The 25514-nt window shown below is 35.4% G+C and overlaps 2 protein-coding genes across 5 annotated transcripts; one reads left to right on the plus strand and one right to left on the minus strand.

Annotated features, from left to right (window-relative positions):
• Positions 1–4100: 4100 nt before the first annotated feature.
• Positions 4101–12230, plus strand: LOC100249446 (serine/threonine-protein kinase PBL27). The gene is made up of 5 exons (XM_002275395.5): positions 4101–4565; positions 5442–5641; positions 5899–6088; positions 10417–10808; positions 10967–12230. The coding sequence occupies exons 1-5, from the start codon at positions 4433–4435 to the stop codon at positions 11636–11638; spliced, it is 1587 nt and encodes a 528-aa protein (XP_002275431.1). The 5' UTR covers positions 4101–4432; the 3' UTR covers positions 11639–12230.
• Positions 12231–13441: 1211 nt separating this feature from the next.
• Positions 13442–22978, minus strand: LOC100244281 (ISWI chromatin-remodeling complex ATPase CHR11). Of its 4 annotated transcripts, XM_002275751.5 has the most exons (25): positions 22446–22978; positions 21416–21547; positions 21195–21301; positions 20374–20486; positions 19601–19698; positions 19210–19389; positions 18902–19123; positions 18070–18204; positions 17704–17986; positions 17534–17607; positions 17158–17378; positions 16974–17061; positions 16794–16887; positions 16506–16694; positions 16371–16402; positions 16170–16246; positions 15986–16075; positions 15833–15902; positions 15672–15726; positions 15525–15583; positions 15284–15449; positions 14553–14731; positions 14232–14447; positions 14005–14106; positions 13442–13911 (listed from the first exon to the last, which is right to left on the minus strand). In XM_002275751.5, exons 1-25 carry the CDS (start codon positions 22686–22688, stop codon positions 13894–13896), a joined length of 3243 nt encoding a protein of 1080 aa, XP_002275787.1. In that variant the 5' UTR covers positions 22689–22978; the 3' UTR covers positions 13442–13893. The 4 variants fall into 4 exon arrangements, with proteins under 4 accessions (XP_002275787.1, XP_059592779.1, XP_059592778.1 ...); XM_059736796.1 differs by having other exon boundaries at positions 13442–14106; positions 22446–22866; XM_059736795.1 differs by having other exon boundaries at positions 21195–21547; positions 22446–22866.
• Between the last annotated feature and the right edge of the window lie 2536 nt (positions 22979–25514).

Raw genomic sequence — 25514 nt, forward strand, 5'->3', positions numbered from 1 at the left:
TTATTTTATTTTAAATATATATATTAATTATTTTCACACTTTTTAAATTGAAAATTTTCACCGGAATATGCCACTTTTCCAAGAAAAAAGAGATTTTGATTAAAGTTTCATTAAAAAATAATAATTAATCGGGTAATTCCATAAAAATGGATGATAAAAAGAAAATTAAAAATTAATTGTACGATATAGAAGAAAGCCAAAATGATAAGTTTCAAAGGTCAAATGGGTAAATTCTTGGAAAATCGTGCCCTAAAATATGTTGAAAAAAATGGGCATTTTTTTCTAGGAAGCAGCAGCCAACCAAACAGTGGCTCAACGAAGGGGTAAAAAGAGAGCATCAGATTCAGGCGTTCAGACATGGGGAAAAAAGAAAGACCAAACTGTGTGGTTTAAACTCCAAGCATCTTTGTACTTAAAAGCAGTCAGACAGAGGATATCATCTCCATACATAAATATATCTATAAAGGCCCCCTATTATTATACTATCTTAGCCACCTTTTCCTCCCGCATTAATCACGCTTTGGAATATTTTTCCCCCTTTTGTTTTTTAAAATATATTATTTATATATATTACTTAAAATTCATTTTATTTTTTTAATTCTTTAATTTGAAAATATACAACTTTATAATTAATTTTAATTATATTTAATATTTTTATATTTTTCATGAGAAATCACTTTCCTTTGACTCAAATAAGTTAAATTATACTATCCAAAAGAAAGACTGATTCTTAAAATTTTTCTCCCAACAAAAATCAATTCATTTCAAAATACTTCAATTGGTACACATAAAAAAATTGGTTAATTCAACAACTTTTTGTTTCATTTTTCGTGGCGTCAAACTCTCATCAATACAAGTCAAGGGAATGGCCCACTAACCTCAAAAAAATTGAGAAAAGTAGGGAAAAAATATAATAAAGAAAAAAAGGTAAATAAAATAATATATATATATTTAAAACTAATAAATTAACTACTTCAATTATTTTAACTCTTTAATATAAATTAAATAATTTTAAAATATATAAATTTATAATTACTTTTAATTATTATTTTTTTCTTATTTTGTAATTACAGCCAAATAAAATAAAATCATTTTATTTATTTATTTTTTTCATACTACTTTTTGAAATCAAACATAATCTTTACATTTTTTTTCCTTTTTTTTTTTAGTTTTTTTCCAAAATATCAAGCATAACTTAGAGTGTTGTATACGATAAGAAAAAGTATGTTTTATATTGAGAGAATGTGTACATCTATATATATATATTATATAGTCTAAAACCAAGGGGCTGAAGTGGGTTTGAGTAGGTTAGGTCAGCAGACTACCAAATTAAGACAGCAAGTTGCATAAAAGTAATGCATGATGGCCCCCTATTGGAAGACAATAATATATAGGTCTTTGGCAACTTGCAAAATCAATCTATTTACTGCTCTATCTACCAATTCTCCCCAACTTTGGAAAGAATGGATCACATCTCTTCTTGGGGTATCCCCATTTCTTTGACCACAATTTGATTCCTTTTGATCCTAAATATAGGGGGGGAAAGAAATTGAAAGTTGTCATTTCATTGAAGAAGTATGATTGAGAAAGTATAATGGGCAGAAGAATTCTAAGAAGATTTCACATTCGAGGCCAGGGCACTGAGAAAAATGCTTCACCATTCAAATTTCTCCAATTCAGGGATGATGTGATTGGAAAGCAATAATGTGACCCCTAATGGGGATTTTGAATTCAAAAGGGGAAAAAAGGGAGTTGGTAATGTCAATTTTGAAACTTACCCACTAGAAGAACTAGGTTGGCCCATTTTGAATCACACTCTTATTAAATAATTATACATAATTTTCCATGGGTTGGGTGCTTTGGCACCTACTACAATTGGGCCTTAATCCATGTTATAGTAATTAAATTAAATCAAATCAAGTTTCACATTTATATAAATGGACTTATTAATTATTGAACTGCTAATTTCCCTAAATGTTTAACCTCGTAGGATTTAGATTCAATATGAAAAAGATAGATAGAATTTTGATTCGTGTCAAACAAGTTACAAATTGAAGAAGATTTTGGATTTATATTCAATTAAACAAATAAGAAAAATGTAAATTATAGAGAGACGACTTGAGTACAAGGACCTCCTGCTAAATCAAAATTTGATATCATGTTAAATTGCTAATTTTTAAAAAAAATTATACTTATAAAATTTAAGTTCAATATATATCACACTATTAATACTATTAAATGAAATAATATTCTATTTTTCTTTAATACTTCCAAAATTATTCTTGTATTGCTTTTCTCCTAATTCTTTATATATATATACTCCTTTTTCCTTAATAGTCGAGGATGATGGGTTTGTTTTGGCTCCATCCATAAAAATTGTGGTTGCTCTAAAACTAATGGATCGCCCCCAAATGGCGGAGAGTGGCCCAAGCCCTATCCTTATGCTTTTAGCTTTGAAGTGGAAGTGGGTAATGCCAGGGCATTGGATCAAAGGTGGAGATTTTGAAAACATATATATATATATATATATATATATATATATATATAATAATTTTTTAGAATATGACGTTTAAAAAAAAAAAAAGTTATTTGTTCAAAAGATAATTATTTTATTTCCATATTTTTTAAATTCGGGTATTTTTTAAAATGATTGTAATAATTTAAAAATCCCTAATCAATTGTAGAAGTACATAGTTGGTGTGGGGGGTGGGGATCTTCATCTAACCTTGTTGCTTGCCCACGAGGCAGCCAGCCACTGTGGACTGCAATCTGCAGAGCTTGTGCTCAGGCCCTAATCAATATTTCATCCCTTTTGGTTTGGATCCAAGCCTGAATTATTTTACTTCTATTCTAAGTCACCAAGGTTTTTTTTTTTTTTTTTTGAATTTAATATAATATTTCAAAATATTTGGATAAAACTTCAAATGCCATGCAAATTTAAGCTTAATAAATTTTTTAAAATGGCCATGAAATCAATTTTATAATACATTCATTGAAGAAATATGTCAAAAAAAAAAAAGGAAATAGATAATTTTTGTCCTTAAAGTTTTCAAAATTGAAACACCATTATTAAAAAAATTCACTATAAATATTTTCAATTAAATAATTTATTTAAAAATTGAGGGGATGCTTGACATCTAAACTTTACTTCATCCATTACATTGCACCTAATGTGCCACCCAAAATTAAATTTCATATTTTTTAAATTTTTTTATAAATATCCTTTGCATTATTGGGTAGATGATTGAGAGTTCATTTAACAAATTTTACGAAATATTTTTAATATTTAAAATTTTTTATCATTTAAGTTTTAAAAAAGTTAAAAAATGTTTTATAAAATAATTATCAAATACACTCAAAATTAAGTTTTATAGTGTTTTCTTTAAAAATATTTTGTTTTTAGAAAACATTATAAGTAATTTTTTTCAATATTACATCTAATTTTTCCAGATTTTTAAATATCATTAAACACCTTTTTTTTTAAAAATAAAATTTTAACCATTTAAAAATAATTTTTAAGTTAAAAACCCTTCCTAAATTCATGTTGAAAGATTATAAAGTTTACCTTTTCAAAGAGAATTATTCAAAATTATGTAAATGTTCTAAAATAAAAAAATTAGAAATATATTTTATTTGTTGGACAAACTACTTAAGTATGAGTATCACATGGTACAGGTACTATTGCCCAATTTTTTTAAAATAAAAATAAAAATTTTCTAGAAAAACTATAAAAAATCTTGACGTTGGATCAAGTGTGGTGGACGTCACAGCTTTAAACTACCCCCATCTGACGGCGGAGAAGGAAGATCTCTACAAAACCCAAAGCAGGGGTGGACCGTACGCAATCATTACCAAAGGAAAAAATAGTATTAAACATGTGTTAAGAATGTCCATCACAAAGTGTGGAAGCGCAGCGCCAAAAAATTATGTGGGCCCCACGATCCGACCATCATCATCATCATTCTCACCGAGCTGTAATTTCTCCTTATATCACGGTATGGCGAAAATTGTAAATACGGAGACTACAGTGTCTTTTCGTATATTTTCAAAACATTATTCACCTAATTATCTCACAAAACCCTCCATTATTAAGATAATTCGGTTTTAGCCTCCAAAACTCTCTTTATTTCCGCATTCATTTATTTATTCATATTTTTTTTCCTCTTTACCTTGTCTTCCACCACCATCAGTTTCTTCGATTTGTTGATCTGCTTCTTCGCAGGCATGGAGGGTTTGATGTTAGAGAGATAGAGTAGAGAGAGGAACGGCGGAGAAGCGTTGAATGAGTAGTGAGGATTGTAGAGGGAGAGAGTGGGTGATTGAATTTTGAGGTGTGGGGGGTTGTGAGAGAGGAGATGATGAAGGGAGGGTGTTGAAAGAGGTGAGCTGCTTTGTTCTTTATTGGGTTTGTTCGATTTGGGTCCGATTTGATATGGGTGGGTGTTTTCCTTGTTTCGGATCATCCAACAAGGAGGGTAATGGAGTGAAGAAAGATGTGGCCAAGAAGGATTCAGTTAAGGACGGCTCATCTGCTCAGTCTCATCATGTGACCAGAGTTAGTTCAGGTGAACCCTCTTTTCTTGGAATTGATTTTCGCTCTTTTTTCTTTTTAATTTTTTATGGGGTTTTTTTTTTTTCTGGGTATAGTTTAACTGTGTTGAATTTGAATTTCGTGTTTTCTAAATTTTATTTTCAGTGTTTTGTTGTTATGATTTATTGTTACTTTGATCTGATTCATCTCTAGTAGTTTTTTGTGAGGTGGATGATTGCTAAATTGGGGTTGGTTAGCTTGAACTGTCACTGCTGAATGATGGGGTGCTGGTGTTTGGATTTGCTTATTGTTCATATTTTTTAATTTTTGCCCTAGTGCTATGCCGTCGACAACTGTTTTGAGGATCTGCTCTTTGTTATAGAAATTCTAAACATTTTGTACTTTTGTTAATATTTTGTGATTATTAATTAGCCAATTGTAGAAAGTCCCGCAGACGTAGATGCTGATAAACTTAATCCAATTGAAAATTTTGACTTGGACGCCATCTGCTGAAGATGGAACCAAATATGAGAAATGTGAACTTTTATGTGAAGATGGTTAAGATACATGCCACTTCTTATTATGGCCAATCCACATGTGAAATTAACAATTCAACTTGATTATTCATGTCTGAGAAATCCAAGGAATAGAGCACTTTTATGGTTTTGAATTGCAGTGCCAAGTGAACTTCATGCCTAATTCATTTTAGTTTTAAAAGGTTATTGAGTAAACTCACAATGTGTAGACTCTGAACCTCCGTTTCTAGTAGTCTTAAAAATTATATGCCCTTGGACTTTAAATTATATTTGATAATTCTAGTATCATGGCCTGTATGTATTTTAGTCCATGTTAAAATATTTTATTTGCCTCTTTTTCCGCTGCGCGTTATCTGATTAGCTTATGTATGTAGACAAATCAAAATCTCGGAGCGGTTCTGATTCTAAGAAGGAACCTGCAGTTCCAAAAGATGGACCAACAGCACATATTGCTGCACAAACATTTACGTTTCGGGAGCTTGCTGCTGCCACAAAGAACTTCAGGCCAGAGTCTCTGCTGGGTGAAGGAGGGTTTGGGCGTGTTTACAAAGGTCGCTTAGAGAGCACTGGACAAGTAAGCTATGATTGGTTGAATACAGAGGTCCATAATTCTACATAATGAAGCATATTCATTGAAAGACAACTGATTTAAATGTTCAGTTGTAGTCACTATACTATATATGCTAGATTTTTTTCTGTAAATAAACGCACAAATTCACTTTGTTTTGCCTAATCTTTTATATATGGAATATGGATTGCTGAATAATGTTAATCACTGTGTCTCATCTGGTATTTATTGATTTTTGGTTCAATGAATTATTGTATTTGCAGGTAGTTGCTGTGAAACAACTTGACCGAAATGGCCTTCAAGGAAATAGAGAATTCTTGGTGGAGGTTCTCATGCTTAGCCTCTTACATCACCCAAACCTTGTTAACTTGATTGGTTATTGTGCTGATGGGGACCAACGTCTGCTTGTCTATGAGTTTATGCCATTGGGATCATTGGAGGATCATTTACATGGTTAGATTGCCTGCCTTTTGTGCACTAGTTATTAACCCATAAATAACAAAAGACAGTTTTGCTATTTTTTGCATGTAGATCAACCATGCTGTCATTTGATTTAGTGTGAAACTTGATTTGCATGTTCAGGAGGAATGCTTATCTTGAGCTTGTTTCTTAGCCTTTTATTTGTCCACCAAGATCTTAGGCGTTTGAGATAAACAGAATAGGTTCTTAGAATTATAAAACTGTTGTTTATATGACATCACAGATTAATTTCTGACTGTTGGTTCTGGCTTGAGTTTGGTTTTTTTTCCTTCTTTTTGGAATTATTGCAAGCATTTATGCACTTATCGTATTAGTGTGTGTCTATATATACCTCTTTCAATTGAGTTAAATCCTTATAAAGAAAGGTCTTTAGTTCAAACATTTATATAATTAAACCTGATTTATGAATACGATTTATTTTTTTGTGCTTTTTTTAAGTGGACTCAAGCTCAATATCATAAATCCATGCATGAGCAGCATATAACTGAACTGATATACTGGCATGTCAGAGGATTTTTTTGGTTACCATTTTAGGTGCAAATAATGCAACTTATAAGGGTGTTGTCTTCATGTTGCTTCTCCAAAGTTTAGAATGATGAAGGAATAGGGACAGTTTATGAAAAATGCTTGGCCAACAATACTTCTGACCAGAAGTTTTCTTTTGTTCCTTGGGTGCTCTTGGAGGTTGAATAGGAATAATTTATGCGATCATGGGAGAGGATATTTGTGGTGATTCCATTTGACTGTGCACTTGTTTCTTTACACACTTCCACTGAATTTATTCAGTGTAAATTTTTGTTACCTAAATATTGTCAATGATGCTGTGTAGTTATTAACACACCCAAGATCAAAGCTAATTAGTGAAATTAAAATTTAAAACGATTAAAAAAGTCTGACCTACAAGATTGTCCATTCTCATTGTATAGATTGCCACAAATGCAATGGTTGAAGAAGAGCTCTAGTATATAAAGTTCCAATTGTCACATAGGTACTACTTTGTTCTACCTATCAAAGAGAAAAAACATTGCCCCATGTTCAATTATTGAAGGTCTTTTTTGGAGTTTCAAGTAATTGTTCAAAAACCTTGTGAAAGGATTTGGCCTTGAAGTTGCGAAGCACACATAAATCTTGAACCTTCTGGAAGAATTTAGCATAGTTGGTTGAAGAACCCCTGTATAACATTTGCAGGTTTTCGATGGGAGCATTTTCACCAACTTAAGGAGATGAGGGGAATATTTCGAATTGCAAGCTATTTTAAAGCTTATTGAAGATCTATTGGATCTGATAACCAATATGCATGAGAGAACATTTTAACATTTTATTATTTGGCAATGGAAGGCAATATGCTCTTCAAATCCCTCTCACAAGATTGGGTAAATGTGGACTCCTCCAGAGTCAAGATCAAGCTTAACTTAGATAATTCTGTTGGGAAGTTGAACTGAAAGGATTTTCAGGCAATATTCTTTTAGCAGTAGCAGTGATGGTAACAGCATTTGAAATTTGGCATGATAGTAGTGTAATTTGGTGTAATGCCACAAGCAGTAACAAGAGTTTAGCACAATAGCAGTGGTAGCTTGGTAGTACTAATTATCAAATTTGGCCTACTACAGATTTGGTGTGGTAGTAGTAGTAGGATTGGTAATACTTTTAGCAATTCTTTGAAGGAGTTCTTTGTAGAAGTAGTAGCAGTAGTAGTAGTTCTTTAAAGTAGTAGGTCTTTGAAGCAGTGGTGGTGATTCTTTGAAACATCAGTTACTTCTTTGAATTAGTGGCAGTGTTTTGAAGGAGTAGTAGTGCTAATGTGAAGTACTAGTGGTAGTACTTCTTTGAATTAGTAGTTCTTTGCAATAGTAGTACTTTGCAATAGTAGTACTTTTTTGAAGTAGCACTAATGATACTCTCTGTTGAAGTGGTAGTCATGACCCTTTGTATGGTAGTAGTATTAACTCTTTGTTGTAGTTGCAGGCATGACCCTTTGTAATAGTAGCAGCAGCAGCATCAATTCTTTGAAGTAGTTGTAGTAGTAACTCTTGTGGTAGTTTAGTCATGACCCAAATAGTAGTAACCATTTGTAACCTTTCATGATACTAAAAGAATAATTGACACTTTGTGTGTGTGTTTGTGTGAAGGCGTTGTAAAATGGAGTGAACTAGTAGAAACACTTTGTAAAACTGATCAACAAGAACTGGTGTAAGGTAGTGGTTATCAAAAAAACCTGATGAAAGCATTAAAAGAATAAATGGTGCAAATAACCTTTTTTGAAAAAATCTTGATGTGGTTCATATTAGTGGTGCAAGTACTTTTTTGAATTCATCTTAACATGATGTATACTTTCAATGCAATCTGCCAAATATTGTGTGAATTTATTTTGATAATAATATTGATACTAAAATCATTTTAGTGGTGCAAGTACTTTTTTTAATGCATCTTAACATGGTGCATACTTTCAATGTAATCTGCTATATATTGTGTGAATTTATTTTGATAATACTATTGATGCAAAATTTTAGTTGATACATAAAAGTCCAAAAGCATATTAAATGATCATTAACATCTTAGTATGGATCCTATAAAAAAAAGTTATATTAAAAAAGAAAAACAAGAAAAGGCTAGCATGGAAGTGAGGTTGTACGACATCAGACTACAATTTTTAAGTTAGACTGACTAGTTCTGAATTCTGACCACAGATTCAATCATTTGATTGCTATGGAATTTTCTGTTATATTTTTAAGCATAATTTGTAACTTTCTGTTGCCTATTATAAGGGAAAAAAAAATTGTAACTTTCTGCTCATGCCAACAGCTTAAAATTGGTTGCTGATAGTAGGATTTTTCTTTCATACTGTTGGATACTAATATTGCGTGTTTCCTTTCATGTCTACAAGTAGTATTCTTCGTGTTCCTGCTTGGGAGAAATAAAATTTTCACATACATGACCTAACTCTTTGTAAGCTGACTTTTCATCTTTTTATTATTATATTTTTTTATTCTTTTTTTGGCTTTTATAAGAAATTTCTATCTTTTTGGCTCTGTTGGGCACTACACTAGAATGATATCCAGTCATGGTATTTTGAGAAAGGTGAGATGACGAGAAACTGTGGTTGCAAAATGTTTGTCATTCTAGTCATACAATAAAACCGACCTTTTGAGAACTCTTGTCCGAATTTATGACATGAACTTTGGATAATGTTTTGTATATATATTATATGAAGCACCATATGACCATAATGCAGAAAATTTTCTGCTTTATGAGGAAGTAGATGAATATGATCAATCATCTCCCCAGGTCTCTTGATTGACTATGCATGGTAAAAATAATTGCTGAATCTTTTTTTTTTTCTAACCAGAAAAGAGATCAAATAAATAAAGAAAAAAAACCTAAGCATCAAAATAGGTTGTTGGTCACAAAAACATCATATGCTGATATTAGTATCCTGTAATTGTTCTACCCACCAAAAGGGTAATAGCAGGTTCCAGACTTAATTCACATTCATAGCCAGTGGAAATCTAGGAGTTACTTGACTTGAAAAAATGATGGCTATTGGCAAAATGATCTCTGGGAGAAAACAGAAACACCAGAGACTGTTAATGAAGGTTTCTTTCTTTAACAAGTGATGGGCAGGTTGAACTGGGAACAAGGGTCTTTTCAGAGAATTAAAAACCTTAATCCTGTTATAGAGAAAATGCCGGAGACTTTATTCCATGATTTTATTTACTGGTCTTTGGTCTATAAACCTTTTAACAACTTCATCCCAAGAGAGTACGAAAGATATGAGAGAAACCAAGGCAGAGAAGCAGAGCAAATTTGTGGAGCCAATAATATGTGCCATATGTATTTGTATATAAAGCGTTCTATTGTTTCAGATCACCTTTATTTCATCATGTTGCAAGGATGGCTTTTAGAGAAGTGAATGTGTTCATGAATGCAGAAATGGAACAGTTTAACAATTAATGAAGTTTCCCAACCGCTTTGTTCTTTGAAGTTCAAGCCTCTATAAGAATAGTCAATTGAATCTAACTAAATGACCCATGTCTCCAACAAACTGTTTCTGCTTTCTGAATAAGACAATTTGTCATGCTTTCTGACAACTAGCTGAGTATTTTTCAGTTTTTATTCTATTGCAGCAGCACTTATTTAATGTTAAAATACCCTAATGCTTAGAGTTACACTGAAACTGAGTTTTGTTGGAAAACATATTTGCACAATTTTTCCCAAAATCATTCATAATTTCACATTGTTTGATTAGATAAGTCCACTTTCTGAAATCGCACTTCATTACTTTATTTGCTGCCTGTCTTCAGATCTTCCACCAGACAAGGAGCCTCTGGACTGGAACACAAGGATGAAGATTGCTGCTGGTGCAGCTAAAGGTTTGGAGTATTTGCATGATAAAGCAAGCCCTCCTGTCATATACAGGGATTTAAAATCCTCCAACATCCTTCTTGATGAGGGATATCATCCTAAATTATCAGATTTTGGGCTTGCAAAGCTGGGACCTGTTGGTGATAAGACTCATGTCTCCACAAGGGTGATGGGGACGTATGGTTATTGCGCTCCTGAATATGCTATGACTGGCCAACTTACTCTGAAGTCTGATGTTTATAGTTTTGGTGTCGTTTTCCTTGAACTTATCACAGGGCGTAAAGCTATTGATAACAATCGGGCTGCTGGTGAGCATAACCTTGTTGCATGGGTAAGTGTTTCTTTTCTGCATTTTCCCAATTTATTGGCTTTTATTGTACTTTTTCTTTTTAACAATTTCCATGAAGGTGATGCTTGCATATACTCAATTTATTATTATACAAGATTTCTCTTCTTTTTCCCTTTATTTTGTGGGATATGAATCTGTAGGCACGACCACTTTTCAAGGACCGTAGGAAGTTCCCTAAGATGGCTGATCCACTACTGCAAGGCCGTTATCCAATGCGAGGACTTTACCAAGCTCTAGCAGTCGCAGCCATGTGTTTGCAAGAACAAGCAGCTACAAGACCTCTAATAGGGGATGTTGTGACTGCGCTCACATATTTAGCCTCCCAAACTTACGACCCAAATGCAGCCTCTGCTCAGAGTAATAGAGTTGGTCCCTCTACTCCTAGGAGCAAGGATGACAGGAGGAGCCTACCAGATGGATTGGATAGCCCAGATAATCCTGGACGTGGTGGCCGACTTGGCTCCCCTTCCACTCATAAGAATTCACCTGATTTCAGGAGGAGAGATCCTCTAAGGGATTTGAGCACTGCCACAGACTTAGGCAGGAGTGAAGCTGATGGTGGGTCTGGGAGGAAATGGGGCTTGGATGAATTAGAGCGACAGGAATCTCAGAGAGACATCCCCATAAGTGCTGGACGAGCTAGGGACACTGAGAGAGACATCCCCATAAGTTCTGGGCGAGCAAGGGAAACTCCAAGAAATCGGGATTTAGATAGAGAACGTGCAGTTGCAGAGGCAAAAGTGTGGGGAGAGAATTGGAGAGAGAAAAAGCGAGCAAATGTGGTTGGTAGCTTTGACGGAACAAATGGGTAATTGGGGTGAAAACCAATTCATGTTGCTGTCTGGTCTTGTAGAGAAGAATTGTTCTATGGTTCAGAGGATCATGATACAGGAGCAGAAGAAAATTTGCAGATATATATATCATCTTTTTACTGTCTTGGTTTCCATTTTCACCCGGAGAATAAGGGTTCTTGTATCCAACTTTGACTGTTGTTGCTTGTCTTATATAATTATCAGTACTCCCTCAGAGGTATGAAATGGAATGCATCTTCCATTCCAGTTATGTGATGAAGGAAGAAGAGAGGCAGGCAGTCAAAGAAGGGATAGGGAAAATGGGAGCAGCATTGTAATTTTGGGCATTCACTGGTGACCTCTGCATTATCTGCAACATGTTAATCTATGTATTTAGGGTTTTTCTGAAGTTGATGATACAGAAGAGGTGGTGGGACGATGTCTAATTTTTGCCCCTTTTGTACTTGTCCTTATATCTCGGGGGGAAACTTTAGTGGCTTTTGGTTTGGGTGTCTCATTATTCCCTGTTACATTCCCATCGTGTATGGATTTCTGAGTCCAGTCCATCTGTGTTTTCGGCTTATACAAAAAAAAGGTTTGATCATCATCATCATATTATTATTCTCTATGACATAAACCCCTCTTCCTATCCATCTCTTTTCCTGTCAAATGATGTTTTTTGCAATTGATCATGAATCCATGATTATGATGATGGATTTTTTTCCCTCGGACTAAAAAGGTCAGTTTCAATTTCATATGCGCTACATGGAGCCCTTTCACCCGTTATATTTCCTGTAATATGTAGCATAATTGCATCAATAATATTAAGAGGCATTTACCCCACTAGAAATAAGAGAGGTTTTAGAAGGAAAAGATGTTTATAAACCACAATCATACTGCTCTGGGAGTGAAGTTTATTAATACAATTATTGTGCAATGATAGTTCAAACCTGGACAGGCAATGGCTTTAGGGCAGTGGGACTAAATTATTTTTGAAAACAGACCCTGCTCCAACCCAGAATAGACGATCAGAAGCACCCACCGCCAATGGAGTAGACACGAAGTACTACTACTGTTGGTTAACCAAACATTTAGTTCCTACAAAGAAATATCCACATTATCCATCTTTGAAAACACAGGAATTGACAATACTGAATGTCTAATCATCCAATTCTAATTTCCAAAAATGATTTAACCAAGTGGCGGTTTGATCAAGGCATACACGCTTCATCAGGTGAACCACAACAAACCCCCAGCCCCGGTGCTCACTCACCCCAACGGATCAGAGACAGAAACAACAGTTGTACACATCCTAATCTTTGCAAGGCCGTAACTTGGATCTAAAGACTTTCTTCAGAGTTCTAATAAGCCCTTCTTTGACCGGGCATTTCTGCGGGTTGATTCTAACCAGGGGATTTTCTGCCACATCTGATACCCATACCATCAGGCCCACCCATCTACCAATCAAAGAGGCCGATGGTCTGCGTAAGCTCAAAGGGCCTTTCTCCACCAGAGAGTAGAGAAGGGGAGATGCAAAGGGGAGAAGGGACTCATCTTAGAAACCGTAGCTTCCAGGATGAAGCCAAGCTTAAAAGATGACTTGGCACAGTTAGACATTCTGGACTGGAAGGAGGCAAGCAAATGAAGGGGGGCATTACAGGCGGACTACCAGAAATAAAGCTTCACTGAAGCATATGCCTGAAAAGTCATTTCGCCTAAAGCACGCAAGGAATAGAATGGCATCCCAGGAAAATGGCTGAATCCGACTCCGGTAAAAGTAAAAATCATTAGCCCATTCAGAAACTCAGAATTACTAAGGTCCAATGTGGAAATACAGTGGTCATACATTGTGTTTATATCATCTTCTAGGCATTACCATAAAACTTCATGCTAGATTACATGGATTTAAAACATGTCCCCTGCATCAATGTTTGCAAGGAATAGGTTGGATCTTTTTAAGTATAACCCTCCTGAACAGCTAAGCCAATTTGCTTGTTAACAGACTAACCAAAATCCCCTCCAATAAACAAAATACTGGAGGTTTCAAAAGTAACCTCAATACCCTCGTTTTATACATCTTACTATAACTACTACATAGTTAAATACACCTAAACCCTCACATCAGTGAGATTATGGCTTCTGTTGATCCTGGGTAGCAATTCCAAAACGAAAATGAGAAGATTCTGATAGAATTATAGAACCCCAATGCAACTTCATACCATGATACTTGTAACTTAACAAAATATAAGAAAATGGAAATTTTGATCATTCAAATATCATTTCCTCCTCTTGCCCTGCAAAGAGAACCATTAAGCAGTCAGTTACTTGATGGTCAACTCATAAGAGAGACTCATGCCACATTAAACAAAGCAAGAAGATGAACTCACCGAGCTCACGTAGTCATCCATCAACAGTTGTTTCCGTTTCTTTACAGAGGTCGGGCTCTCAGTTGCCTGCCTTGCCATGGCACGCTTTGATGGTGTCATATTCTGAAATTTCAGGAGTTGAGTAGATGAACTTTGATCAATTACATATTATTTAGGTAATAAATCCAAAAGGAGTGTAAATAATCATAAAATACAGGAACATCTAGGACAAAGTAAGATAATCATACCTTGGCAAGCTTCTTCTCTTTCCGTGCCTGTCTCTCCCTCTCATCAAATTCTTGATTTTCCCTCTCCACTAATCGAATGAGGGTATCACATCTTCTTGCAAGCTCTTGGGTTGTGCGAGACTTTACAAACCAATCAAAACGAAACAAGGGAGAAGTGCGAAATGCTGCCTTCAGCTCATCCCAGTTCCCATATCCAAGTTTGTGAACCATGCATATCTACATGAAGTATGGAGGCATGAATACACTCGGAAGATCAATCGTCAAACAAAAACACACCAACATTTGTATCAAACAAACTAGAGAGATGATTGCAATTCTCACCATAAAACGATCGCATTCTTCATTGTACAACTTCCCTTTGTTTTGCCCATACTGGATCTTTAGTTCCAGCCATGGATTCTTGTAGCGATCCAACTTCTTCCCAATTGCTTTCATGATCTCATCTTTCCTAGAAATTCTAGCCTCTCCTCTTTCAATGTTCTTGATGATCCTATCATAATCTGGAGAAATTGTATTTAATGGTTAAAAGCAGACGAAAAAATCACCATTTTGATGAAAAACAAATGGATGTTGTAAGATGCATCTGACAATATATCAACCAGTGTTCCAAACATCTAAATTGCCTGGGTGATCCAACTCCAGTGAGTCACTAATCTGATCCAGCTAATTCTCTCTTGAAACCAGGAAAACAAATTCAAGCAATTTAACTGCTGGATGCTACTGCAGTTTGACCTGATCCAACTCAAGAAGGGGTGAAAATAAGTTGGGGAGGGGAACTTCTTTTCATCCTAACATAACTAAATTTTTTCCCCCTTTTGGAAATAAACAAGTACTAGAAAGCCAATGAGCTAAAGGTGGAATGAGAGGCCTGCTGTACATGAGAGTCAAGGTATTATGAAGTGCCAACATGTACTAACAAGCATCCCCACTGCAAACAAAAAGGTGGAAAGGAAAGAAAGGAACGTGATAAAAATAAACTTCCCAGCATATCTGACTCCAAACATTCATCTCAACTGTAAGGTTACAATAGCACAGAATTAAATATCACTTACCATTTAATTCTTTGTATCTTTCTTTGAAGGCTTTTGCATATCTCTCAACTTCCTCCTCTGTCTTCCCTTCCATTTCAGAAGCAATACTTTTTACATCATTCCGGCCATACTTCTCACAAGCCCTAATGAAAGTATTGAAATCTCTTCTACTCCATGATGAAAATCCCTACAATTCACCAAAAGTCAAAGATTAGAAAAGAAACCAAAACAGATCCTACCCTACAGTAGATGGTCTACTCACCTCTTCTAATAATCTCTCCTTTTCTTCCTGCTCCTCGGCAGTCAAGGGATCTCCCAAGTCTAAATATTCAATATTCAATTAGCAGTGAGCTCACCGAAAGGGTAGTAGATTAGTAGGAAGCATCTTAAAAGAGAAGAATTAAAATACCTTCAGGTTCATCCACATCTATGGAGTCTTTTAACTGATTCTTTTGATGTGTTTGCTGTGAAATTTAAAAAAAAAAATAGAAACAAAAATGAATAAAGTGTGCATACAAAGTAGGTTATGGATCACCAAAGCAGCAAGACATGGCAAGAAAGATTACACACCATGAGGTACCGCACTTCTTTCTCATACAACTCATTCAGCCTTTGTGTGTTAAAGAATTGGAAATCATGCCTAAAAACAGAGGCAAAACATATAAAGCAGATGAAAACATCAACTACAATCCAAGAAAGCAATCAGTTCAAAGAGATGCTTACAGCTGGGGCATGCGCGGTATTCTAGGCTCTCTTTGTTTTGCTGGAGCACCTTGCCGCATTGTTTGCTTAAAGTATTCAGACTCTGAGTAACTACTTAAAGGACAAGAAAATGGAAACATGTCTTAAATGATAATGAAAAACATAAAATTATAACATAAGTTGGCAACTGAAAATTCACAATTACTTCCGCTTCCGCTCTCTTTTTGGTGGCTCAATCCAGTTTTCACTGACAATTTTCTTGAAGTCAAACTTGTTCTCATCCTACATCAACAGAAAGCAAAGAATAGATAATCAATACTTATTAGATTATCCAATGTGCCTAAAACCAGTATCAAGGGAAAACAATAATTAAGCCTATCTAGCAAGAGAATAAAAATGCTTCTACCTTTTCATCATCAAAATCATACAACTCAGCAGCTGAACAAAGCAGGATAAATGTTAAATTATATTTTAGCCCCATAACTTTCAAAAGTAGATAAGTAAATAATGAGTGAGAGCCCTGGATAGTGGATCCACATACTATCATCCATTTTAAATTTGATGGCATCTTCTGTAAATTTCTTCATCTTAGCATCAAGCTCAGCTGTTGCCTCTTCTCCTTTAGCAATGATCCTGTCTATGTCTTCATCCGTAATTGTGCTATCCTTGGAGCTGAAAACCATTTCAGCACCAAACCTGACCATTTGCAGTAGCTCATCTTTGTTCACAGCTGCAAAAGCCCACAAAAACAACAAAATGTTAGTGGTTCTAGTTCTATGAATTAGCATGTCATAGTGCAAAGCAAGCTTGTAATGCAGAAATGGCTCACTTTTCTGCTCTGCTAACCGTCCTTGTTGAATCACCAAAGCATCGAGTGCCAATTTTTTATAAGCTCTCTCAATCACCTTTTCCTCGATGGTATACTGATAATTAACCCAGAAAGAAGAAATAAGCATTTATATATGATATCTTTAGATAGCTTAATGCAAAACACAAGAACAAAATGAACCTCTGTGCAGAATCGAAACACTTGAACTTCTTTCTTTTGACCAATCCGATGAGCACGATCTTGTGCTTGCAAATCAACTTGGGGGTTCCTACGGTGCAATAAAGAGATCAACCAGATTGGTAAATAATATAACAATTCCCTAGCATTCTAAAAGAAAAAGAAAAAAAAATGGAGAAATGCTCACCAGTCACTGTCATAAAGGATGACAACATCTGCAGTAGCAAGATTGATACCAAGACCTCCAGCTCTAGTTGACAGTAAGAACACAAATTTCTCACTTCCGGGTTTATTAAATGCATCAATGGAGGCATCACGATCTTCTCCCCCTGTATTTCCATCAATTCGACAATACAGGTATCCTCGAAACATCAAGTAATCTTCAAGAATGTCCAGCAACCTTGTCATCTGAATTTTAAATAGAAGGTCCCCCATCCACAAAAATACAACATTAAATACAATGAAAATGAGGTTATAGAATAATGTACAGGCATACAAAAAAAGGGTCTGCAGGAGTCATCTGAATGCATAACTCAAGATTTTGATTCCAGACAGCAACTGACCTGTGAAAATATTAGAACCCTAGAATCACGCTCTTTTAGCTTTGGAAGTAGCTTATCCAAAAGAACCATCTTACCTGCCATATAAGTACAAAAGAGATAGGGTTGATCGTCTTTGATTAACCATAAAACCCAATGCTTAACTCAATATATTTAGAGAAGGCAGAGCTTACCAGAATTCGTAATAAGGTGCTCTCCTGTCGTATAAGGAGGTCCAGGTTCAGCACCTTGGAAAAGATATGGGTGATTGCAGCATTTACGCAGTTGCATTGCAATATTCAAAAGACGTTTGCGTTCTCCACCAGCATTAACAACTTCAAGGTCTTTTTGTAGTAAAGCCCTGTAGAACTGTTTCTGCAATTGAGACATGCCTACTTTAAGTATTGTTTCCTTTTTTGGAGGCAAGCCTTTCTCAACATCTGACTTCAGTCTCCGAAGGAGGAAAGGCCGGAGGACCTAAAAAACAGAAATACAGAAACCATTTCAGTAAATGAGATGAAATAAGGTAGAGCTAAAAAATTAGGAGGTCTTGGGTTTACCTTATGAAGCTGTTGAACAACCTCCTGCTGGTCATTATCTCCAGAAATTTGGAACCATTCATCAAAAGTCTCAGCTGAATTAAATATCTCGGGCAGTAGAAAGTTGAGAAGAGACCATAGTTCATGAAGATTGTTCTGCACATAGCAAAAGATAGCAAGGATGTCACATGCTACACCATTTTCATTTTTATTTTTATTGGATAGGCAAATAAGAGTATGTGTATATATAAAGAGTGCCAAACTAAAGTGGTGAACGCAGTATACCAGAAGCATACAAGTGAGAAACAAAAAATCAGCTACAGTTGCTACAACCCTACTTCAAGATTTGGAGCTACACCATTTTCATAGACACATTAAATTAAGTCCAACAAGAAAACAAGGAATCCAAATTAAAAATGGGAATATGGAAATGAAGCTTATTCACGGGACCCTACATAAGCACAGGTCATGGAAAACTATTCAGATATCAACAAAATGGTCAAGAATAACATGAAAAAAAATATATGACATATTAAGAATGAAACCAAACACAAACCTCCAAGGTAGCACAAGCATGAATTAAAAAGATGGTAAGTTCACAAGGCCATAAGGAAAAAAAATGCCAAAGGAAGTTGAATAGAGTCAATCTAATGGTTGCATAACACCTATCAGTGAAGTTCTATCATTTAATTACAAACCTAGCTTTACCTGCTTAAAGAGCTAATTTATAGCTTAAATATCAGGTTGACGGTCATTTAAAAGTAATCCTCATACCAGATTTGGAATGACAGAAAATTCGACAAATTCCTATGCCAATGAAAAATATATATGTTTTTTTATATTTAATTAGTACCTGAAGTGGTGTACCCGTGATAAGAAGGCGGTAGTTCGTACTATATAGTCTCATTGTCTTTGAAAGAAGAGAATTCTCATTCTTGATTCGATGAGCTTCATCAATGATGATATAGCGCCAACTAAAGCGTCGCAATGTAGTTTTCTCTTTGATGGCCATCTCGAAACTAGTGACACAGACATCAAATTTCCCAGCAACCAGTAAATTGTCACGTATATGCCTCTGCAGAGACGAAGTGTTAGCAAAGTGCAGTGGAAAACTGTAAATAAAAAAAGAATTACTCTGAAAGCAGGGCCTGAATGACACACCCTTTCATCAGGATTTCCAAGAAACTTCACAGCACGCAGAACTGGACAAAAACGTCGAATTTCATTCATCCAGTTGCCAAGAGTCGATTTTGGGGCAACAACCATGTGGGGACCAGTTATTCCTCTAAACTCATGCAGATAACCCAATAAAGAAATGGTTTGCAATGTTTTACCCAGACCCTGGTGGTAGGAATACCAAGTTGTCAGTATATTCTGATTGATCAAAAGTAAATTGATTATATAAAACAACACATAAGAGATGTTATAGAAAAAAAAATCACTTGTGATAACATACAACAAATTTGACAATGGTTTACCCATAAGATGAAAGTCAACCGATGCAATCAAGTGAAAGGGGGGGAATTCCAAAAGGCACAAATTCCATGCATACCATTTCATCTGCGAGGATTCCATTGATGCCATTCTCATACAGCCGTATGAGCCAGTTTAGGCCAGCAAGTTGGTAATCTCTCATCTTTCCCTGAATACCTGAGGAAAAAAAAGGGCGGGGGGGGGGGGGGGGGGAGGGCACAACAACAATAACCACCTTTTAAAAACTGTAATGCATCTTAAACAACAGCAAGATCTAAAGGGACAATGCCTTTTTCATGGCAGCATATGCATTAATTTAAACAATATATATTTTATTTATATGAAAATGTCAATGGTCAGCATGCTATCAAAACCCAGCAAAATTGGGTGATTGCAGAATCATGGATTAAAAATTCCCTTCAGCTAGAATCAGGCTCAGGTGCATCACAGTTGGTGACCAATTAACCCAAAGGAAAATTCTATGACCAAGATTTAGACCAGTCAACAGAAGACAATAAGAATAAAGATGAAAGCCAGAAAGCCCAAGGCAAAGCAATGCATGGAAAACAAATAGCATAGACCAGTGGGATCTCATATAGTCATATCCACATCATACTTATGTCAACAAAGTGATATGGTACCTAAACATATCTATGATGATTTAAATAACATCCTAAAAAGGATCACTGGAAAGAAAACACAAAAGAGGGAGGGTCAGAAGGGAGTCATAAGTCATGTAACAATCAAAAACATGCATTCTATGCTCAAGTCTATCAAAAATCATTATGCAGATATATTTACTCTTCAAGAAAATCCTCGCAAAAGATCAACCAAGAGAGAGAGAAAGCTCACATGAGGGCTGTGTCACCAGCCGCGTGTTTCCTGTCCCAGATAAACCATCTTCTTCCTCTTTCAGGCACTCTTCATCTTCTTCCTCTTCAGTCACTTTTGATGCATGGCGACCCCTAAATTAAGTGATTGGGAATAAAGGAGGAGAAAGCCATCATTAAACCAAGGTAGAATTGAATATTTTTACCAAACTACCTATGTGTTTATCCAGGCTTAAAAATGACAATAAAAAGGATCGAGGACAGAAGTTTAACATCAAGTTGGATTTCATTTAGCCAGTCCAAACAATTCAATCCTGATACAATTGCTATATAAAGTAAGTGCAAAATATTAGCAATAAGATTATAAAGATACACACATAACAAAGAGGATGAAAAATACCCAATAGGCTAACAAGATTTGCACATATCCTCCCTAAGCTTGGTCTAACCCATTTAAACTACAATACATTCATTGTACCTGAACAATCAAAGCCTAACCAACAACTTTGCGGTTTAGATCGTTGTATAGCTTTTAGCAATACTTGATTTCAGTTTCAAGCCACATCAAATTAGTTCCAAATCCATAGTGGCTAAATGTTAGAGCAATTTAAATGAATAATTTTAACAACCAGAAAGCTATGTATGGTTTGAAAAAGGCAACAGAATAGGATCAAAATAATCCCAGCAATAAGAAGACTTGATTGTGTTAACTAAAAAAATTGGGATTAAAAGAAGCAAGGACTGATTTCTTTAAAAATATTAATAAATAACATATAATCATTAAAAAAAAAACATATATGATAGATTAAGAAATTTTACTCTTTAGATGAACATCATTTATACCTTCCCTTTGTCTTTTTCTGAGATGTGGATTGATCACCCTTGGCAAAATGAGCAAAAATCTCTGTCTGCTGCAAGAGATACTTCAAGCGTCCCTTCCCTCTATTGTTCTGCCGATTAAAATAGGCATTAATGATTATGGCCATCACACTCAATAGACTGAATACACCAAAGCCAACAACATGTAGGAAAATGAGTCTTTCAAGTATGTATGACAAACACACCATATCGGCATCAATAGCAGCATTTTGAGCATCCAATATTTCCTGGATCTTCTGTTTCTTCATCTTCTGCATTTCTTTAAGCCTGGCCTTTTCACGCTTGCTAATTTCAGTGCCACCCACAGCATTTCCATCCTACAATTTGGACCAAAAAAACAATTACCACAAAAATAATGATATATAAAAGGATAAAAAGTCATATTAAACATATCCTGACAGCGTTATTCATCAACTTATACCCGGACAAGGCAAAATGTTACCAGTTTAACACTAAAGGATTCAAAAATCAAGGCAATGCTGGATCCAGGATTAAAGCAAATGATGTTGAAACCACTATAGTTGATGCTGAGAATACACAGCAAATAACAGAAATTGAAATTTTACATCTCTGTTTTTGCAGCCTAGGAACAAACCAGTATTCAACTCAGCCTGGCTTAATTGAGACAAGCTTTCCACTAAGAAAACCTAAAAATAACATCAAGACTTGATAGACCTTTAGTTTCCCTTGGTTTGCCATGCAAGCAAACCAATGGTACCTGACTAGGTGAAAAATGGCAATTCAAACATCACAACCCTCTCATATCCCTGAAGAGAAGCGGAGTCACAAATCAACACCAGCTACTCACAAACCCCTAAAATTTCTAACATGGAAAAACATCCATGCAAACCAAAATGACAGCACCTCTACATATTTTCCAATTGGTTGCTAAGAAATGGAGAAAATAAAATAATTTAAATTTTAAATTTAGGAAATTCATTGTTCAGAACCAATGCAGCAACACTCCCACGCAATGCGTTTGATTTCACTATTTTGCTCGATTTGGAAGAATTCACCGTTTTTTGGAAACCGAAACAACACATAACACAACAGCCTCAATTTCTTCACCAGCCAAACAAATAGTAAAGTGAGCGAAACCCTAAAGTGATGAAATCCACCAAAACCCTTGCGACCAAGCAACCACAAAAAGATCCACCAAACAGAAACCAGAGACACGTGTAAAACGGGTCAAAAAGAACGTAATTGCAAATCTACCTCCTCGTCTTCCTCGCCGTCGCTGCTATCGCCGGCAGCATCGTCTTCTGTGGCAGGCGAGTTGCCCCCGTCAGCGGCTTCTTCATCCTCGTCCTCAGAGACGGCAGTCCTCGTGACCGCTTCAAGCTCCTCCTCGTCCTCTTCGTCGTTGATCTGATCGTTCAGTTGCTCTTCCTCGGAGGAGTTTGAGCCATTCGATAAGGCCTCATCGGATGAAACCTGCGATTTCGAGGGTTTCGCCATTGATCCGAGGGTTTCTTTGTATACAAACGAGGAGAGTTACGAGAAGGAAATAGAGAGGAATAGGGAGAGAAAGAGAGAATGACCTAAAAGCCACTCCGCATTTTCTAAGAAGGAAATAAGGACATGTAATGAAACGATATTTATACTCGTTGCAACGGCAGCACGGGGAAACTGAGATTCTCCGTTTGGAGTTCCCGCCATGGGTCATGAAATATTTCTTTCCCGCCCATGGCACTCCGGCGGTCGGAGGGGCTTAGCCCTTTTTGGCCCAAGAGCTTGGATTGTTGGACCCTCCATGCACTAGAGTGGTCCATGCATCTTATGTAGTAAGCTTGGTTCGATTATAAAAATAAAATGTTGGGAGATTTGATAATATTTGGTTGTTAATATAATATTACACTATATTTTTACTATATGTGTTATCATGTGTTAATTGCATGTGAAACAAATGGTGGAGTGTGCCCAATGGCATGTGAAAATTTTATCGATGTTACTCCTCTTTTGATGAAATCATATTATACTTATGATACAAGAAAAATTAGATTTTTCATTTGGAATTCTCCATATATATCTTAAAATGTTTATTTGTTGTTTAAAATAATTTCATGATTGAGCTTAAATCCTCGATGCATATGAGTGACCTATTATAACTCGCTCTTAATAACAATAAATTTAAAGAATGTATTCTCGAAACAGATGTAAATTCTTTTTTTTTAATTATTATTATTTTATTTTAAATCCTAAGTCATGTTAGAGAAAATATGAGGTTTTATATTGAGTTTGTCATTTTAACTTAAATATATACAAAATTACGTATATACTCCTACTTATTTTTATATCAACTAATGTATTCAAAAGTTTTAGTCATTATACAATTATGGTCACCACCCTCCTACCTTAATTATTTCCCTTGTCCAATAATCATCATCATAACTTTTTCCATCTCCTAATACCACAACTTTGCCCATTTTTTCATCACTAATCTACCTTTGCAAATCATTGTTAATCATAGTCAGCTCCCATTTCACGACCATCCATATCAAATACATGGTTCAAAACCCAACATCACGCAATTGCCACTATCATTGGAATCCATTGTCATACAATGCAACAAGATCTTGTTGCCATTATTGTATTCCTGTGAATCTCTGCATAATGAACCCCATTGCAAACATCAGTCGGTGGTTCCTCTTCTATTGATTATTGAAGTCAACTTTGTTTTATAGGTTTTTTGGACTCTTTTTCTACATACTTCAATCTTGTTATAAAAGTAGTATTTTTATTGACAGTAACAACAAATCTAATGCAAACTTTGTTTTTGGAAAATAATAAAATGCATCCTAGTTTGGCAATGCAACTATAATGCCATATGGTGTGCTCGAAAGTACATTTTTCCGATAAATGAGCATGGATTTCCTTTTTCTACTCTCCCTATCCCATGTGTGGTCCAAGTTTATAGTGTATATTAAGCTTCAAGATGAAAATGAGATAAGACAAACTTATCCTAAATTCATTCCATTGACATCCCTAACAAATATACCCATGCATGTTGCCTAGGGTACATGTGATTTAGCAACTATTAAGCCAATTCTTGTGTATGTTTGAAATAATGATTCTATAATATGATTTTATATAAGATACGAAATAGTTGCTAATGTACATTTGGTACTTACATATAAATAAATAAATGAAATGAAATGAAAACTACAAAATTAATTTGCTAAATATTAGAGAAAGGAAACACGTGTAACATAGGAATTAACAAAAATATATGGAAGTTAATTTTTGACACATCGATTGTTGCTTAAGTCGATGACAGGGGAGTTATAAGTCACTCGTGTTGGTGCATGGATGACAAGGGTAAGGTTCGTTCAGCTCTCAAGGCGTAGAAGGCGGTCCGACCTTCACAAATGAGTGTCTGGATGGGTTTCAGGCATGCTCTTTCAACACTTAAACCAGAAAGAGAGAAGACTTTAGTAAGAAAATGTTGTTTTGGAATAGTGACAACATACTTTTCTTATGCCCATGGGTGGCTATTTATTATTACTTAAGTGTAACGTCTCCTCAGGTGTTTTAATAGAGTTTTAATTGCGCTTGATTGTGCATTACTATGTCAATGATTGTCAACTCATAATGGTTGTCTTACCTTTATAAGCCTTAAAGACTAGTGTTTTAGTCTCATAACAATTGCGTCAATCAACGCTTACTGGTTGGTGTAGTTAATGTTTGGAGGCATCTTAGGCACCATTCTCATTGCCCGTTCATCTGGGAGTTCGTCTGCTACCCTTTGTCCAAATAGACTAGCCACTCAACAAGTGTCTTATCATCTAGACGGCTACATCATGGATGTAGACGATGATAGGGTATGGAACAATAGTGAAAGGCCCACAACTCGCATAGTAAAGCAAGGTAAATATCAACAATAATCAAATGGTCTAATGTACGATTTGTTATACACTCAATAAGTTAAGTATAATAAAGTTGATAGCGGCTTTGTAATGACTTGCACCTAACCGTATAGATATTGTCTACTATAATCCTAAAAAAGTATAATTAGTTTTAAAATGCATTTACAAAGTTAAGAGGAGTTTACACATATATAACTACAATAATTTTTTCCCTTATCTAATGTAAAATATCACAAACTCCCTTTTATACAAACACAATGTCCTCATTGTATCCCACAGATTTGCGAGACCAAACAAACAAACATCCATCATGGGTCCAAACAAACCCCCACATTAGGGTCGGGGATCAACTTTAATACTATTTTATAATGACCCGCTCTCAATCGTGTAGACATTATCCGTCCTTAGCCCAAAGGGG

Source organism: Vitis vinifera, chromosome 5, assembly GCF_030704535.1.
Source record: "Vitis vinifera cultivar Pinot Noir 40024 chromosome 5, ASM3070453v1".
NCBI classification, from domain to species: Eukaryota; Viridiplantae; Streptophyta; class Magnoliopsida; order Vitales; family Vitaceae; genus Vitis; species Vitis vinifera.